Source organism: Erythrolamprus reginae, chromosome 8 (genome assembly GCF_031021105.1).
Source record: "Erythrolamprus reginae isolate rEryReg1 chromosome 8, rEryReg1.hap1, whole genome shotgun sequence".
NCBI lineage: Eukaryota > Metazoa > Chordata > Lepidosauria > Squamata > Dipsadidae > Erythrolamprus > Erythrolamprus reginae.
In genome coordinates this window covers 29,890,659-29,909,763 of record NC_091957.1, presented here as the reverse complement: position 1 = coordinate 29,909,763, position 19,105 = coordinate 29,890,659, and the positions used below count along the sequence as shown (strand labels likewise).

General features: G+C 43.1%; 3 protein-coding genes across 4 annotated transcripts in view; 2 read left to right on the top strand and 1 right to left on the bottom strand.

The window, feature by feature from the left end:
* The window catches only part of ACSL4 (acyl-CoA synthetase long chain family member 4), a 98,905-nt gene extending 85,933 nt beyond the window's left edge, over positions 1-12,972 (top strand). For both annotated transcript variants that reach the window (XM_070759524.1, XM_070759525.1), the window contains exon 16: positions 11,950-12,972. In XM_070759524.1, the coding sequence (XP_070615625.1) occupies positions 11,950-11,957 (8 nt within the window). In that variant the 3' untranslated portion in view covers positions 11,958-12,972. The remainder of the gene's footprint in view (positions 1-11,949) is intronic.
* KCNE5 (potassium voltage-gated channel subfamily E regulatory subunit 5) lies at positions 1,756-9,535 on the top strand. The gene has a single exon (XM_070759540.1). It carries the CDS (start codon positions 4,883-4,885, stop codon positions 5,249-5,251), a length of 369 nt encoding a protein of 122 aa, XP_070615641.1. The 5' UTR covers positions 1,756-4,882; the 3' UTR covers positions 5,252-9,535.
* NXT2 (nuclear transport factor 2 like export factor 2) lies at positions 12,337-19,084 on the bottom strand. Its single transcript, XM_070759539.1, has 4 exons — positions 18,707-19,084; positions 15,777-15,863; positions 14,951-15,095; positions 12,337-13,607 (listed from the first exon to the last, which is right to left on the bottom strand). The coding sequence occupies exons 1-4, from the start codon at positions 18,719-18,721 to the stop codon at positions 13,429-13,431; spliced, it is 426 nt and encodes a 141-aa protein (XP_070615640.1). The 5' UTR covers positions 18,722-19,084; the 3' UTR covers positions 12,337-13,428.
* Between the last annotated feature and the right edge of the window lie 21 nt (positions 19,085-19,105).

Sequence of the window (19,105 nt, the reverse complement as noted above, 5' to 3'; positions counted from 1 at the left end):
CGGCACCAGGTAGTAGCCGGCAATGCAGCACCCTTGTCCAGTGACGCGCAAGGAGCCGGGCGTTGGAGTTTGGGGTGGGGAGGGACAAAAGTGCGGAGGCTGGCGCCGCGGTCGCCCCCACCCCCCAGTGCCTCCGTCCCCCTCGCGCCCCTGGCTTCTCGCCACGGACGCACACCCGATCCACCCCTTTCTCCAGCTCCTCCCGCAGCAGCGGCGGTGAGCGCTCGGAGAAAACCTTCTCACAGCGGAGGTCTGTGAAGGTTCTTTGGAACGTCGGGGGAGCGTACGCGCGCGCCCCATCCCCCAGCCAGCCCACCCGGAACATTTAAAATAAAAAAAAGCTTTGCCGGCCTCCGCAGAGAAGAAAGGAAGAGAGAGAACAAGAGAAAGAAAGAGAGAGAGAGAAAGAGAGATAACAAGAGAGACAGAATGAGAGAAAGAGAAAGAAAGAGAGACAGCAAGAGGGGGGAAGGAGGGAGAGAGAAATAGAGCAAAAGAGAGAGGAAGGGAGAAAGCAAAGAGAGGAAGGAAGGGAGAAAGAATGAGAGAGAGAAAAAGACAGCAAGAGGGGGGGAAGGAGGGAGAGAGAAAGAGCAAGAGAGAGGAAGGAAGGAAGGGAGAAAGAAAGGGATGGAGAGAGAAAGAGGAAGGGAGAAAAAGAGGGAGAGAGAAATAAAGCGAAAGGGAGGAAGAGAGATTATTTTGTCCAAACTTTTTTTAGCGCCCCCCCCCCCCAAATGTTCCCCAGGATTTTGAAAATGTGAATAATGTGCTGTGGCTCAAAAAAGGTTGGGAAACACTGTTCTAGAGCAACAGCAGATCATTAATCCTGGTTAATCTTACTCCCTGATCAGAATTGGATGTGCATGAGGACCCATTTTTAAGCCATGAGGAATATTTTTATGATAGTTTCTGGGCAAGCTTATCCCCTCCAATTGACTGAAAACAGAAACATTCAAAGTAGGTCAAATCGCAAAAAAATATGGTCTCAGGGAAATGCCTCTTAAGAGCTGAACCAAACACAAACCTTTATTTTCAGAAGCACCAAATGCTCTCCTTACCGTTTGGTGGGCTTCCCCCAAATCAAGCTCATTCAGCATGGGATAAAACTCTGAGGTAGAAAGATATTTTTATTTAAAGCATAACAAAAGGTTAAGCAGGAAATAGGTATATGCAGAGGAAATGCCTAAGGCAGAGGTTGTCAAACTTGGCAACTTTAAGAGTTGTGGACTTCAACTTCCAGACTTCAATTCATAGCTGCCTGGAGAATTCGGGGAGTTGAAATCCACAAGTCTTAAATTTGCCAAATTTGGACAGCCCTGGCCTAAGGTGTTGTTTCTGCAGTTCACACGTCCTTTATGCATTAAGGGCACTGCTGACCTGTGAGATCTTTCTCTTCTGGCTTCTCAACGAGCATCATTTTCAGAAGGGGTGGAGGTGCTCTTGGAACAAACTTTCCAAGATGGCAGATGACCTACTCAGTAGAGAAGGTCAACAAAAGAATCAGACCTGGTATCCTTTGCAGCTTGACTAAAACAGGATAGAGTAGCTCTAGGATCTTCTTAAAGCAGCCTGGAAGTTGCTTTCTGGAGACATCTAACAGACAGATCAACATTGTGATCCACAAAGAACAGAAACAACCACCACTACCCCCTAGGGCTTTTAAAGCTCTGTGTAATTGTTATATGGAAAATGACAAAATTCTTGAGTTTTCAGCAGTGCAATTTTGGAATAAAAACAAAGATGGAAATAACAGTATTTACTGTTTGTGAGGCCTCACTTTTCCCAAAGAACATTGCCTGAAGCATCCATAAAGTAAGATTTACTGCTTGCTGTCAACTTTTGTCAATATGTCCTTGGCTTCCATCTCTTACTTTTGCTGAAACAAGGTGGCCGACTGCGAGTCTCATCTCTAAAATGTACAGCTAATAAAGCAATCCTATCTACAGTATATCTAAGTCATCCGGTGTTGAAAAATACCTAGAAGCCTGCTGAGTCTTTCTGAGATTATGACATCAAACCCATCATCCAGAATGGAGCTGTTCCAGGCTCGGTTCCTGTTTTTGGAAGCAGAAGAAAATAAATCCCCACACAATTTTGTATCCAGATTTAGCTCTTCCTCATAAGAAACAGATTCTAGCATGTTTGCAGTCTGAGCCCTTTTTTGGTCATTCTGGGATACTTGTCTGAGTGGAACAACTCTGAATTGGTTGATGGAGAGCAGCTCAACCGACCTATTTTTCCTTGATCGTGCTCTCTAAAAATTCCACCTCTCTTCTACCACAAATATCCAGGAAAAAAAGGCAGGTTTCCCAAAGGAAAATATGTGGATATTGCTCATTTATTTCAGTAAAATCGTAGCCATTGCTTTCTGTTGAAAAGTAAAGTCATCCAAGAATTTGGTGGCTTTTCCTGCATTGCTTCTCAACCCCAGGCAGCCACCCCCAACTTGTATTGCTCTCTAGTTATGTCAAACCTACATCTCTTAATATATCTGGTCCAGAGCTGGTCTGTAGGTACCCGTTTAGCCATGACTAGATATGCTGTACATGAAACAAGGCCCTGATACAAGTTTGATGGCTATCAATAAAATAGAGATAAATGTGAAGCACAATCACTACTGTGTTTAACAGCATTTACTCTGAAATTACTATCTTAAAACAAATGCTGAAGTGACCGCATTATGCAACTTTAGGCTGCATAAAACCCATAATTCACTAAGTTAAAAATTATCAGAAGAACGTTTTTCTTCAGCTCTTAGAAGAGATTCAGTCTGTTATAGTAACTGAAAGTTAAGATCATATCAAATGAATTAACCCAGAATAGTCATCCTTGAAAAAGATGTTCATAATTCATCTCTGAATTATATAAAACTATCTGAATTTATGGACAGAGTGATGAAAAGCAAATCCAGAGATGCCTACAATTAAATATTTATTTACTCTGCACTTCCCCAGGAGTCTACGGAGTCTACGGAGAGGGGCGGCATACAAATCTAATAAATTAAATAAATAAAAGGGACAAGTGTGAAAACAATATTTTAAAAAACGTGTAGAACTTAACATCTGTAACTAGTGGAGGATTTTCATAATTAATAATTAGTCTACCACAAGGTGTATCAACTTAAAACATCAGGTCCCAAGAAATAAAGGCAAGAATGCTGAATTCAGGAACTCCACTTGAAGAGTCGTAAGAAGCTGATAAAAACACGGTACTGAACAATCAACTGCATCTTGCTTTCCAACACAGTTCCCATTCCAATCCAAAGAATTTTGGCAAACTTACAAAAAAAAGAAGAAGCACAAAATAAAAATGCAACTACCACCTAAATAGAAGATCAGCGTCTTAATAATGAAATCCTAGGTAGCTGAGGAAGAATGTTTTAAGCCCTCTCCTAATCATAGAGAAGAACTAAGATCCAAAACTAAGAGCCCCAAATATTCTCCCAGTGAAAATCATGTGTTGCTTTTAAAGACATCAGAGGCATTTTTGAAAAGTGATGTCTTACTGGCTAACCATGCAAAAGAATAGACAGGAGAACAAAGAAGTGGATCATCAGAGGAATCTACTCAGGGAGGCACAAATGGCGAACCTCAGATTATCCTACTTGGGACACATGATCTCTGGAGGGGGCTCTGAGGGTGGGGGAGGAAAGAAGAAAAGAGCCAGCAGCAGCAAGGGGAATGGGCTCTGCCACCAGCCCACCCTTGGGGAGACCTGATGGTTTGGTCATCATGGAGAAAATTGTGGAGAAAATCAAGTGTTCCAATACTTGAGGGGCTGCCACAGAGAAGGGGTGTATGTGTCAGGCTGTTTTTCAAAGCACCAAAAGGCCAGACAAGGCATAGCAGATGGAAGCTGACCAAGGAGAGATTCAACCTGGAAATCAGGATGAATTTTCTGACAGAGTGATCAACCAGTGGAATAGAAGTTGCCTGTGGAGAATGTGAGAGCTCCAACACTTGAGACTTTCAAGAGGAGATTGGCTGGCCGTTTGTCTGAAATGGTGTAGGGACTCCTGCTTGAGCAAGGGTGGATTTGACTATATGACCTACAAGATCCCTTCCAACCCTAATAATAATCTAATCTATGTGGCCACTAATAGTGGAGAACGACCTTCGATGTTATTGAATCAATGAAATCTGGAGTTTTGCAGAGTTCATCCATCCAATTGAGCCAAGATCAAGCCCAGATTTGTTCCTTTAGGTCCGCCAGGCAAGCCAAGCGCTGTCTGTCCCCTTCCACAAGAGTCCAAGCAATGTGTGAAATGCCTTCGGGACTAGCCCAGCAAACCCAAACCCAGGAGAGTCCATAGCTGCAGCGCTGCTTCGGGCTCTACCAAAGGACCCCCTTTCCAGGCCAGCCAAAGACCAGATGGCTTCTTCACCCTCTCAAATATCCAAGAGCCAGGGTGGCACAGTGGTTAGAGTGCAGCAGTGCAGGCTACTTCTGCTAACTGCTAGCTGTAGTTCAGCAGTTCAAAGCTCAAGGTTGACTCAGCCTTCCATCCTTCTGAGGTGGATCCAAATGAGGACCCAGATTGTTGGGGGCGATTGGCTGATTCTGTCAACCGCTTAGAGAGGGCTGTAAACGCACTGTGAAGCGGTGTATAAGTCTAAATGCTATAACATCCAAGCGCCTCCCCAGTTTTCTTCCCATCCCAATTCTGGCGCTCCCTGCCAAAGCGGCTCAGGTTTCAGGATTGCCCATCCAAAGGAACAAAGGCGCCTCCGATAGGCGGAGAAACTCCGCCTCGACCCCCCCCCTCTCCAAAGCCGGGGAAAGGAGGCGGGGGCGGCCCCGGTCCCCTTGCAAGCCGGCCAGCGCCGCATCTTCCGCCTTTGGTCTCCTTCGCGGGCTCGGACGGAGGCAGCGCGGAGCCATGCAGGCGCCAGGGGCGAACTGCAGCGAGAGCCGGCGGCTGCAGCTCCTCCTGGGCCGCCTGTGGCAGGAGTTGCACGGCGGGGGCGTCGCGACTGCGGCCCCCCGCGCTTCTCCCAGCCCGGCCACGCGGCCCGCGAGCCAGATGGACGCCTACCTGTACATCCTGGTGATCATGGTCTTCTACGGCTGCCTGGCCGGTGGGCTGATCCTGGCTTACACGCGCTCGCGCAAGCTGGAGTCCAAGCACGACCCCTACCACCTCTACATCGAGCGCGACTGGGAGGCGGGCGGGGGCGGCCCGGCGGGGAATGGGGGGCCCGCCAGCCCCGGTGAGCGCAGCAGCAGCGGAGAGAGCGAAGCTCCGTGAGTGGCGGGGCTTGCGGGGAGGCCGCTAGCCCACCGAGCCCCTTCCCGAAGACCCCCGACTCCTTTTGCGTGAGGGGGCGGCGTGGGAAAGGCGGCCCACCAGCTTTCGAAGCCCCCCCCCCCCCCAGGAATTGCACGCCGCCCGAAGCGGAGAAGCAGCATTGGGGAGAGTGGGTAAAGAGGACAGATAGGTGGGGTTGGGTTGAATCGGGCTCTTTCACACACACAGACACACACACAGCCTGCACCCCACAAATCGTGGGTGCCTTGGAAAGACACCCCCCCCCCCCCCCCGCGCGCGGTTCTGACTGTTTCCAACCCAGCCTGCTTGCTTGGTCTGGCTCTGCTCTGCAAAAATAGGCGAGTTCTCCACCAGCTCAATTGCTCATCCCTCTAAATTTGGGTTTTAAGGCGAATGGATTCCACAACGGATTTTGGCTAAAGGAGAAAACGCAGAGTGAAAAGAAGTCGGTGTGGCTGGCTCTTCTTTGTCCCAGCTGGCATCTGCCAGCCAGGGATGGATCTTGTGGAAGGAGGCTGCATGCAGAGGCTGGGTGAGGATTCCAAGGCTTGATGCCACCTTGCAAGAGAGCCAAAGCATTTCAGTTCCAAAGGTGCCGCCATTGTTTTTTTTCTGCTTGCGCAATCACAGATTAGTACATCTCTTGTCACGGAAGGCCTCTGTTTCAGGCAAGAGTGGACCAGCCTCCAGGGTTGAGGATTTCAGAAGACTTTTGCACAATGCTGGTCTCAAGCGTGGGGATGCTCCCAAAGAATCAGAAAAGGACTTTCTCAAGATCTCAGGATAAGACTAAAGCGGGACTGTTAAGTGTGGCTTAAGAGCGGCCTCGAACCTCATCCAAGATTCTCCTTCTGGATTCAGTTGGCTTCTCATTGTTAAAAAAAAATAGAGGAAAAAATTAGGTATGGGAGGACAAAGACAGGTATGAGAAGATGGAAAGATCTTTATCCAAAGACGAACTTTTAGGATTTTTTGTCATTTGTCATATGCTTTAAACCCATATCCCCCAACCTGGGTGTTGGCTATCTGGGACACAAGGACTACAATTCCCACCAGGCACATCTAGAGCAATGCCCCCCAATCTTTTAGGCACCAGGAACTCAGACCAGAAGGGGCATGGTTCCACATGGTGCCTGCATCCTGTCTAGTTTCTGGCATGCCGTGGACCAGTGCCGATCCACAGACCGAAGGTTGGGCACCCCTAGTCTAAGGTATTGGGGCAGTATAGAGAATTGACCTAAAGAAATTGCTGGCTCCTAGTTCTTTTCTCCGCACCATTTAAAGTGATGCGAGGTACACTTAAAAAGCCTTTTGTCCTATGCCAGTGATGGTGAATCATTTTTCCCTTGGGTGCCGAAAGTGTGCATGTGTGCATTGTCATAATGCAATGCCCCTCCTACACATCCCACTCCTGCACATGCACGTGTGACCCTCTCCGTTTTGGCCGCACATCCCAAAGCAGTCGTGGGAGGGGAAAAGCCTCTTTCCCCAAACAGAGCTGGAAAGGTGGTGGTGGCGGGGTAGCCTCTTTCCCCAAATGGAGCTGGGAAGGGCGGAAAGCCTTGTGTGCCCAAACAGTGCTGGGGTGGAATCTCCAGAGAGCTGGGAAGGCACAGGCCGCAGAAAGTGAGGAGAAAGCATGCGCTTGCCTGACCACATGCTCAGTGGAGCTAAGCTGGTCAACGGTTAATGTGAGGGCTCCGCATGCCACTTGTGGTACATGTGCCACAGGTTCACCATCATGGCCCTATGCCAATCGCTTCACTGCCAGGTCCCAGGTAAAGTCATGTGCCATTGGGGACGGAGATGTTTTCATCTCTGGATATTCTCTTTTGGAACTGGCTAATTAGGAGATTCATTTAGTATCCAGATTATGAGATGTTGGGGTGCATGTATGAATGTGCGTTTTAAACAAGGGTGAAACTTTTAATCCCTAGGGCGGTGTTTTTTTAACCTCAGCAATGTGTGGACTTTAAACAACTCCCAGAATTCTATAGCCAACATGGGATTATGAAAGAGCGCTCTGGTGTATTTCCAATCCATTTTGCAGATTTGTTTGGATGAATTTATTGGCCTCGCGCATAAAGGGAACCGTCTCCAACATATCAGAATTTCAGAGAGCCAAATTCATTTGAGAGCTTGACACCAATTTGAGTTGCAATTAGCCTTGCACTGTTTTCCCCTAAATACTAAATACCTGAATGGGAAATAAAATCCACAGGAGGAGGGGGATGATGATGCAGTGAATCAGCGCCTAAAAATCAGTAACTTATTTGACCCAAACCAGCATGGTTTTACTGAGGGCAAATCATGTCAGACTAATCTCATTGATTTATTTGACTATGTTACAAAGGTGTTGGATGAAGGCGGTGCCTTGAATATTGCCTATCTGGACTTCAGCAAAGCCTTTGATATAGTTTCACATAAAGAGCAGATAGATAAATCTGGGAAGATTGGACTTAATCCCTGGATAGTTCAGTGGATTTGCAGTTGACTGAAGTATAGACATCAGAGAGTTGTTGTTAGTGGCGAGTATTCTGAGCAGAGATTGGTTACAAGCGGTGTGCCACAAGGATCTGTTCTGGGTCCTATTCTTTTTAATATGTTTGTGAGTGACATAGGGGAAGGATTGGTAGGGAAGGTTTGCCTATTTGCCGATGACTCCAAAGTGTGCAATAGGATTGATATACCTGGAGGGATCGGCAATATGGCAAATGATTTAGCTTTACAGTGGAACCCCGACATAAGAGCTGCTCTACTTAAGAGCAACTCGAGATAAGAGCTGGGAGGGGAGAGATATTTTTGTTCTACTTACAAGCCCAAATTCGAGATACAAGCGCCAAGGAGCTGTCTCCTGAAGCCAAACGCTAACTTCCGCGTTCGGCTTCAGGAGACAGCTGCGAAGCGGCGCGCGTGTTTTAAAAGGTTGCAGCCGGCCTGGGGGGCTCGGGGGGGGGGGTGCTTGCAGCTTTCTTTCTTGCTCTTTTTCTTTCTCTCTTTTACCTTCCCTTCCTCTATTTCTTCTTTTCTTTCTCCTTCCCACCTTCTTCCCTCCCTCCCTCCCTTCACTCATTCCTCTCTTACTCTCCCCTTTCATAAGTTTCCTTGCTTCCTTCCTCTGTTCCTGTCCCTTCCCCCTTTCTTTCTTTCTTTCTTGCTCTTTTTCTTTCTCTCTTTTACCTTCCCTTCCTCTATTTCTTCTTTTCTTTCTCCTTCCCACCTTCTTCCCTCCCTCCCTTCACTCATTCCTCTCTTACTCTCCCCTTTCATAAGTTTCCTTGCTTCCTTCCTCTGTTCCTGTCCCTTCCCTCTTTCCTTCCTTCCTTCCCACCCTCCGTCCATTCATTCACCCATTCCTCTCTTGATCGCTTAAAGCCGGTCCCTGGTGCAAAAAGGGTTGGGGACCTCTGTCCTACAGGATTGGGTGGCAGAGAAGTTGAACATATGTAAATTTAAAAGTTTAAGAAAGTTTACAAGTTAAGTGAAAGAAACTTCATTATTCATTTATATGTACATGTACATTTCTTCATTAAAAACATGTCTTTCTGCATAATTTAGACTAACTTTGTGAGTTTTTTGAGGGCTGGAACCAATTAAAATTATTTACATTAATTCCTATGGGGAAAAGTCGTTCGAGATAAGAGCTGCTCGACTTAAGAGCCCAGGTCCGGAACGAATTAAACTCGTATCTCGAGGTACCACTGTACTAGATAAGTGGTCAAAGCAATGGAAATTGCAGTTTAATGTTGCGTTGCTGGCTGAGGAATTCTGGGAGTTGAAGTCCACAAGTCTTAAAGTTGCCAAGATTGGGGACCTCTGCTTTAATGAGTCTCTTTCACAATTTTCTTCAATTTTAGTGTAAATCTTGTTCTATGGCAAGCTGGCCATGGTGAATTGTTCTGCAGTGAGTTGTCCCAGACCCCCTGTCCACTTCCGTTTTTGGCGATAGTGATGCTGATTTTCGTCTTGAGTTATTTTGCAGCCAGCATTTTTATATATCTTTTAAAAACCCTTTTCAGATAATCATCAAATCCTACAAGCAGTATTTCAGCAGAGGCAATTTCTGTAACGAACCAATTTCAATCAAACACACAGAAATCTTTTCCTGTTTAATTTAGCAAAGGTATTGTTTTTGTTCTAACATGAAATGATAAAATGCTACAACTTCGTTAACTGGGAAGTAGAGCTAATGAAAAGAGTTTCCATTTTTAATGATTTTTGAGAAGTAGATTTCCAGTATAAATAAAATAACATTTAAATGAACAATTCTGGTTTCTAGGGGGCAATGAATCTATGCAGATCCGACACCCCATGTTCTTGGGAAGGATGTGATGTGTATGAAGGCAACAACAGCTAAAGAACTGGCAGTTGTGATTTGCAGTCTTAAATATATTTGTGCCGTTTTTAGTGGTGACCACGTGCTTGCTGAAGTGCAGAGTGATTGCACATCACTAGCACTTATGATGTTACCCAGTTTGAGTAAAGAAATGGAAGAAAACAAGCAAGTTAAGAGAGCACCTTCTCTTTGCTTTCCCATCCCTGCTTTCATCCATCCACAAAGGGCCTTAATATCCCTGTAAAATTTCACACACCGTCAACTATTTATTTATTCAACTTCTATGCCGCCCAATCCCGAAGGACTTCCTTTGCAATGCCTGGTATGAACATTTATTGCAATGGTACTTCCTCCATCATAACTTATGCAGCAACATTGGATAGGCTGTTTTCCTTTCTAAATGTTTTGCTTCAGAATTGATTAATGCCAATATTGATTAATTTCAATACAGATAAATTTCCACTAGTGGAAAGAGACCCCCTTCACAGGTTGAGCAGTTGGCTCAGAAGAAGCCTATTTTCCCAAGATTTTTTTAAAAAAATATTACAACTTTTGCCTTCTTTAGATCTGTTTTCATCTTAGTAAGGATACTTTCTTCTTGTACTTTCAAAGGCAATCAGAGGGATATGGTACAATTTCTACATTAAGTATGGTATATGAACATATGGCTGCAACGGGGAGCTTGTAATAGTTAGACACTAAAAATAGAATCTTCAAATATGCCTGCAATGATATCTTCATGGACTGATTGGAATCCACTGGCAATAAATACCTTCATGGCTTCCAGTTGCTGCAAATTCTACCAACATCCAGATATGCTGAAATCTCTCAGAGCTCATATTGGCTGATTTCAGAAAGCTTTCAATGCAGTCTGTTATCAATAACAGCTTTTGCTGCTTTGGAGTAAGGATATGATAGGAAGTGCTACTTAGGTATTTAATTGCCCTCAGAAAGATCTTTCCCCCCCGTTAGAGTAGCAAGAACTGGAAGCTTCTGCTTGGAATGTAGCCGTCAGTGACAAGTTTCTATTTACTAGCGCTGGCTGCCCTTCCTTCCCATGGATTAATCCGAGCAGGTGTCCCTTCTGTGGTCTCTGTGCATGCCTACATTCCTGGCTGCCCTCCCTTTTCCTGGTATGTGAATCTCTGAAGGTTGCGTATGCTGGGAAGCACAGACAAGTCAGAGATGCACTGCCCTGGGTCATGGGACCAGGGCCAGGGCTTAGAATAGGCAGCTAGCCATATCCCAAGGAGCTGCACAAATAGCCCACTCGAAAGAGAGGCCCTGTGGATTGTTTAACTTCCTGTATAGTCCTGTACCAGTTTTGGACTGGAACCTTCCTTGGGTTTGGCTTTCCTCCCACACCAAATTTGATTCCGTTCCCTTTTGTTTTCGGTGAATTACGCACTGGTTGGACAGAAATAATAATAAATTATTTAAATAATAATTTCCAAAAATTCTGTTGAATTGGAAGGCATGTAAAGGTAGGTCCTTTAAAAAACTGTACTGCAGCTGTGAATAGTGTAGACACAGCCTTGGGCAAAACCTGTTTCTATGACACTAATCGGATTAATTCAAAACCAGAGTTTTGGGGAAACTCTTTGGGAAAAGGCACTTTAAAATTGCACCTTCATAAGTACCAGGAGGTTGTGGATGCTGGCCTGTTTCCCTGGTGCACCTGAATACAACCCACAGGCATAGTGTCAATCACTAAATCAATTCGGGCCTCATCTTTCAATGTGATCTTTGCACTACAGGTGGTCCTTGACTTACGACCACAACTGGGACCAGAATGTCCATTGCTAAGCAAGATAGTTGTTATGTGAGTCACACTCATACCAACTTTTTTTTTGCCACAGTTGCTAAGCAAGCACCCGTTAAATCAGGGGTCCCCAAACTTTTTACACAGGGGGCCAGTTCACTGTCCCTCAGACTGTTGGAGGGCCGGACTATAAAAAAAACCCCTATGAACAAATCCCTATGCACACTGCACATACCTTATTTTAAAGTAAAAAACAAAATGGGAATGTACTATTTAGAGGGAGGGAAGAAGTCTGAAATTCATATATGTTTATGTTTTGTTTTTAATTTTCCTTTGTTAACATCTGATTGTAGGTTTTCTTGGCTTATAGAAAAATGTATAAAGAAAGAAGGAAGCACTTTGGCATAATGGTTAATAACTTAGAATTATAATTGGTGTACTTTTTGAAGGAACATTAAGGAGGGAATTTAATTAAAAGAAAATGAATGTAACTGGATGATAAAAGTAGAAAAAAAAACTTTTGCAACTTTTTTGATGATTGATATTAGTTACTAACAAAATACCACATTTTATTCATAGAAAATTAGATGGAACACTGTGTTGTATCACTTACCCGTGGGCCGGATAAATGGCCCCAGCGGGCCGCATGTGGCCCACGAGCCGTAGTTTGGGGATCACTGCGTTAAGTGAATCATGGAGTCGTTAAGCGAATCTGGCTTTCCCCCACTGCCTTTCTTGGAAGATCGGAGATGACGCTGTAACAGTTGCAAATACACCCCAGTTGCTAAATGCTCAAAATTTCAAACATGTGACCACAGGGATGGATGCCACAGAGGTCATAAATGCGAGGACTGGTCATAAATTGCTTTTTTTCAGTACTGTTGTATCTTCGGATAGTTTCCCAATGAATGGTGGTAAGTCGAGGGCTACTTATACATAGGCATTAAAGAGTCTTAGATGATGAAATCACAGGTGCCTAACAGATTTTAGTGGAAATTTTATGTTCATTTCCTTGCTGTAATGCTTCTTATTCAAATTTGTGCCACAGAAGAAGGGGGAGCAATAAATGTTCAACATTTCAAAACATTATATAGGAATCTCTTAACCAGGATAGTCCCATTTTCAAAGAGAGTGGAAGAAGATTTTTTTCAAGGAGAGGGGGAAAAAAAGTACTAGTTGAAAAACCATATTTGGGACAACCATGACCAAGATTCAAATCCAAGACTGGATTCAACAATGTTGTGGCATGGAAAAGCAGTAAAACAGGTACCAGGCACTTTCCCTTACAGATTGGGAAAAACTGGGAAACAAATGCAAGATTGAACAAAGTAAAGTGGGGTATTTTCTATGCCATCAAATTTATCCCCAACTGCTCAGAAATGTTCTGGCTTTTCTCTGTGAAAAATGACAAATGAAAAAAAAATCCCTCAGATGGATTTCCCCTTTTATTAAACCATTTAAATCTTTTTTCCTCCTCTCCAAATACTGAAATCTGAAGCAATTACTGCTGTGGAATAAGAGAAAAATGCAAACATGTATAAAAACAGCATAAACATGTAGGGAAATTCCATGGGAATAAATCAGCCATACGCTCATGTTTCACCCTGCCTGTAGCAAAATTCTTGTACTTGTTTCAGCAAGGCCCACAAATTCCAGAAGACCTCATGAATCAGAGATACAATCTTTGTCTCTCCCACCATCATTTTAATTCTCACTGAAGTAAACAAAACTTATGCCTGATAAAATTTCTCCCAAACTATTTAAGGGAGGAGAAGGGTCCGTCATGCGTTAAATCTGAGTCGGAAAGTGCACAGAACGCTTATAAAAATGATTCCACTGTCTCCTAAAGAGGTAATCAGCATAGTTGAACTTGGCTGCAATGCAGCCTAAAGAAACCTTGAAAGCAAGGAAGTTCTTTCATTAAAAACAACATATGCTATAATTGTGAAACATACAAAGAAGTGTGGAGAGACGGGTGAATTTCCATACTCAACAGGCTCACCCCTAAAATCAGGGCTATTAAAAAAAAAACTAGAAGAAAACATCTTGCTCCTCTCACTAATGAAGGCTTTCTTGGAAACGGAGACAATCACTCATGACTTTCCAGACTGTGCTATTATTTGTGGTCTGTTCTGTTAACAAGAAGTTCTGGTTGAAGTACTGCTGCTTGTTCCCATCAAATTTGACAGTCCCGCAGGTCACAACAAGAACAGTAGTCTGATTCTGGGTCGCTTGCTCTTGAGAAAGGAAATAAAAAGATGCTAAAATACAATTGCTCTTCAGAAGTGTACTTTTAAACACAGCATGGGCATTTCTAAGAAAAGGTCTTTTAAAAGTCTATCTCATTCTAATTCTTTCCCCGCACTTAAGAAGTAATCTATTTAGCAGTTCAAATGCATACCGCATGAATCCCAGCGACCGATTAGGTCCCACAGAGTTGGCCTTCTCCAGGTCCCGTCGATGAAACAATGTCGTCTGGCGGGGTCCAGGGGAAGAGCCTTCTCTGTGGCGGCCCTGACCGTCTGGAACCAACTCCCTCCAGAGATCAGAATTACCCCCACCCTCCTTGCCTTTCGCAAACTCCTAAAAACCCACCTTTGCCGTCAGGCATGGGGGAATTGATTCCCCCGGGCCATTTCATTTTATGTATGGTTTGTCTGGGATGCATGACTGTTTTTATAATAAGGGTTTTAAACTGTCCTTTTTAACCATTAGATTTGTACTATGTATTGTTGTTGTAAGCCGCTCCGAGTCTCCAGAGAGGGGCTGCATACAAATCTAATTAATAATAATAATAATAAATGCAAGTAGAAAAATAGGCACCACTTTGGTGGAAAGGTAACAGCGCTGCGTGATATCATGTTGGCCACATGACCGCAGAAATGTTGACCCAAGAGCCTTGAAGCATAGATGATCACTACCCCCGATAGTTGGCAATGACCAGTGGCGTAAAATCCACAGGGACCCCCTTATCTTTACCCTACGTACCTAGAAGAAAATTCAGCAGCTTTATCACATTATTCATCTGAGCAAAGAAAGGTCTACGTAGTAGCATAGATAGTGATGCACCTACCCCATCTCCTGCCTTTAAAAAAAATGCTGCTGGTATCCCTTGCCTCTTTCTTTCAAACCCATCAAAGGACATTGAAGCCAGCTATTTTGTTCTGCAACTGCAAGCATTTTGTGACAGATGCTTCAGAACCAATAGTTCAGACCACATGCTTTCAACCTTCAGGCAAACTGGGGAAAAGAGGATTTCCACTGTGGACAAAGACTTATTTAATTTATATGCCGTTTGTCTCACCCTGCAAAGAGACTGAGCACCATAAGAAAGTTAATTCCTCAGTTGGAGATAAATGCAGAATTGGAGGTTGTGTTCAAAAGGACCAAGCAAATGCTAGTTTAACTATGCTACTTTCTAAAATCTAAAAGAATAATTAAGAGTCATACAAATGATGTGGAAACTCCTAGGTATACAAATTCAAATATTTTAATTGTATTTCACTCCATGGAAAAGATTACCCATGCCACTGCATGTTAATAATTCTGTGGATAGTGGCATTGTCTGAAGTTATCTTACCATGAACAGGCTGGCAATCAAATGTGTTCACTTGAAAGTCACTAGATGGTAACATCTCAAAGAATTTAGCAAGGGCTTCTTGGCCAGATATAGCATTCCCATTCCAAACTAGAGTTGCATCATCAGTGTACAGCCTGGTTAATACCTGTAGAACATTATAAAACTTTATATGATATGCCAGCAGGATTTGCCCTTTCCACTTGCAAACCGTTACCGAAAATTTTACTTTTGTCTTTTTTTTTAACATCTGAAGAATTTTTAAAAGGGATTCTCTGGGAAAACTCCACTCAGTTAAACATCTGCTCCTAATAAACTAATAGATAAGTGTTGGGATCAGTACTGTCCTGGGTTAATATTCCATTTATGGTAAAAAGATTGTGAGTATGCAAAGCAGTTGTACAACTAGGACAATAAGAACTATAAAACTAAAGATAGGAAGTGTGCAAAATATTTCTAAATTAGAACAGATTGTTTCAATTTCAGAACATCTCCAGTGAAAAGAGAACCTAGAACACTTCAACCGATTCTTAGAGATGGCTTGGATACGTCCCTGCACTTTTCTTGGCAAGGTTTTGCCATTGTCTCCTTTTTAGGGTTGAGAGAAAGTGACTGGTCCAAGTCACCCGGCTGACTTAGTGTCTAAGGTGGGACTACAATTCAGTCTCCCAGTTTCTAGCCTAATGCCATAATCACTACATCAAACTGGCTCTAGTTGACTCCTAGTTGAATATAAACAGTGAAGTAGTTCTAAAAGTAATAAAGGGAAGATAAAAATATATATAAAACCATACATTCTTAACAAAACAGCTACTAGAAATCTACATACCCGTCTTCTTTTATCCATGGTTTCATAATAAATATTTGCAAATTCTTCTGCTGCTCTACAAGCTTGATCCACATGGGTTTTGAAGTCCTAAAATAAACCCACAAAGTTAAATGAAATTATCAAGGGAACATTAATAATATGCTAGTCAGATTTAGCAATTCTAGTCTGCCAAGTGCTACCAGACCCACATTCAACAGACAGAAGACATGTGGCCTTTATGTCACAATTTGACTCTCATAGGTACAGAAATGCCATCACTTAATAACTTGTAGCCAAAACAGGCTGCTCTGTGGCCAAAAAAAGACATTCCAACTGTCCCGGAAATTATCTAGATCCTAAAATGGGTTTCAAATGATCCAACATACTAAATCTAGTAGATATTGTGACCTCGTTTTCTGCTACGAAGAGACAGAAAAAATTCCCATTTTACAACCCTGTAAAAATATTTAAAAATAATATATTGGCATATTAAAGCCAGTAAAAAGTACATTATCAGTAAAATACCCAGAGTCAAATTATCCTATTCTGGGCAAATTATGTAGCTGCCTGGAGCTGGTTTCTCACACTAGGAAAAGTGGAAGGAAAGGGAATAAGACAATCAGCAGCAGGTGGAATTGACTCAGGTACAGTTACGATGAACATACTTTTGAAAGACTATAGATTAGGGACACATTATCATGGACAAAACCTATTTATGTGGGCGTTGAAAATTTACACCAACTTGATGGCATATAATTAATTTTTAAAAAATCAAACCACAAAATTAAATGGTTGCAATGCAATGGGTTTTCTGTGTGATCCTTAGTGGGTTTTCTCCCATTATGGGTTTTATATGAAGTGGACCTTAAACAATTTCTGAACAATCAAGGCAACACTGTTTTCAATGCATCTCATTCCTATATGTCTGAAAATAATATAGAAGTGCTTTGCAATCATCTGCTGGGATGATTCTGTATTTCTATGTGTACTGCAAAGTGGGTGTTGGTGAGGAGAGAATTATAACTCCTACCAATAAGGTTAGCTTGAGGTCACCATAGTTTATTATAGGCATTGCTGGGTCAAAGCCAAGGGATTCCCTGGCAGTGTCCCTTCTAGCCACTTGTGAGGCAGTCTTTTTAAACTTTTGAAATTTAAAAAGCTGCCACCTGCTGAAACCCTTAACAAAAACCGTTTGAAAGTTTAACCAACTACATTCCTGCCATTATGATCTGCTTTTGGTATTCTTTTAAAAATACAATCCACTTTCCTCTCTCCTTTAGCCATATCTTGCTTCTTTACTACATTCCCACTCTATGAAAAGAAAAACTTAAATTTAAATATTTATAATTTCAACACTGTCTCCCCCTTCATTTTTGATCCAGAACCATATAAAAGTAGCAGAGAAACATTCTGGTTCTTTTCACACAGAATCCAACATTATTATTATATAATTCCTGTTGTGAGCCGCCTGAGTCTGCGGAGAAGAGCAGTATAGAAATTGAATTAATTAATTAATTAATTCCATCTTTTTCTGAACTCACCATATTTTTGTGGCTCAGTACAACACCCGGCCCAAGTGAGGGTTTATAACGCGCTCTTGGATTCATATAACTTTTTGAGTCCATTTGGCTTCAGGTGTCATGTTAAGTCTTTGGGAAACATGTGTTTGCATTTGTACTTGCATGTGTGTGAAAAGCTACCCAGAGGCAACTCCTCAACTAAGAAGGAATTGGAATATTCATGTCTCTGACTAGGGCCCCGACTCACTTATTAGCTGGGTTGTTGAGGCTGCCTATCTATAATCCTAATTTAATTCACACCTAAAAACCACATAAACAGGAAAGCTGTACAGTCTAAATGGGACATGGATGACTAAATTGAATCGTGCATAGCAGAGGGGTGTTCAACCTTGGCAACTTTAATACTTGTGGAGTTCAACCCCCAGAATTCTGGAAGCTGAAGTCCACAAGTGTTAAAGTTTTGTTTATTTATTTATTTGGGTTCGTATGCCGCCCTAGGGACTCTGGGCAGCTCACAATCAAAAAACTGAAACATACAATGTGATATCACAACCCCTAAAGCAGTGTTTCCCAACCTTGACAACTTGAAGATATCTGGACTTCAACTCCCAGAAGTCCCCAGCCAGCTGGCTGGAGAATTCTGGGAGTTGAATTCCAAATATCTTCAAGTTGCCAAGGTTGGGAAACACTGCCCTAAAAAACAATTTAAGCAATTTAAAACCACAATTAAAAATTAGTTTAAACAGTTTAAAAAACACTATGCATGTCATGTATGTATAAGTTTAAAATATAAGTATAAATTTAAACAGTTGCCAAGGTTGGAGACCCCTGATGGATCAAAAGTCAGGCCACGTAAACAGATCCCTTTCAGGTACCTCTAAACCCTTCCTTCCTTGACTTGTGAACTTTGTTAAATGTCTCTAACCTTTTCACTGGGGAAAAAATACATTACTTCATAAAATATATGTTTAATAATATAAAAGGTATAAATGATACGTAAATATGTTTTAAATATATCTTAATTCTTTTGTAAGAAAACAATTCATTTTTTAAAAAAATATTTCTTTCTAATAAGAGAAAAAAAATCTATAGTGAAAATATATGGAGACTGGTCCAAGAAATTCACACACACACACAAAGAGAGAGAAAGCTAAAGAAGCTTCTTGGATGAAAAGCAAAACGTCTTCAATGAAAAATCAGAAAGTCCAGCTGCCTCTTGAGAAAGCTCCTTTGGGATACACAGATATAATACACATAAAATCCAATCTAATAAAATCGAATAATAAATAAATAAAATAAAAATAATATATTGCGCATGCCATCCATGGAAAGCCAATGTCGCTCTCTCCCGCCTCCTTCGGACCAGAAGTCCCATCCTCCGCTCTCCCGGGGAAGGTGGGGTTCGTAGTCCGGCGCCCGGACTCCTCTTACCACGAAGGCGGACATGCCGGCGGCGTCTCTCCGGGCTGCCGCCCACAAGTGCCGTCAAAAGCCGATCGGCTCTCAGGTCCAGCGGGAGAGGCTCCCTGCAGCGAATCTCCCCGGCCCGTTTTCCCGCTTCCGGTCCTGCTCCCAACGTTTTCCGGGGAGCAGCAGGTGCCCACGCCGAAAGTTCCGGCTCGGCTTCGACCGCGCAAGATGGGTGGAAACAGCCCCAGACCGGAATCGCGGTCCAGAAACTCTGGGTAGGATCCGGCGAATAAGGAATGAATGGGTCCAAATATGGAGCTTTCTGGCTTCCCAAGCAAAGACGCTTGTTCTGTCATACAGTGCGGAAACCTAGAGCGGTGTGACATGGAACTCCTGGCCATGGCGATTTCCGGCACTGGG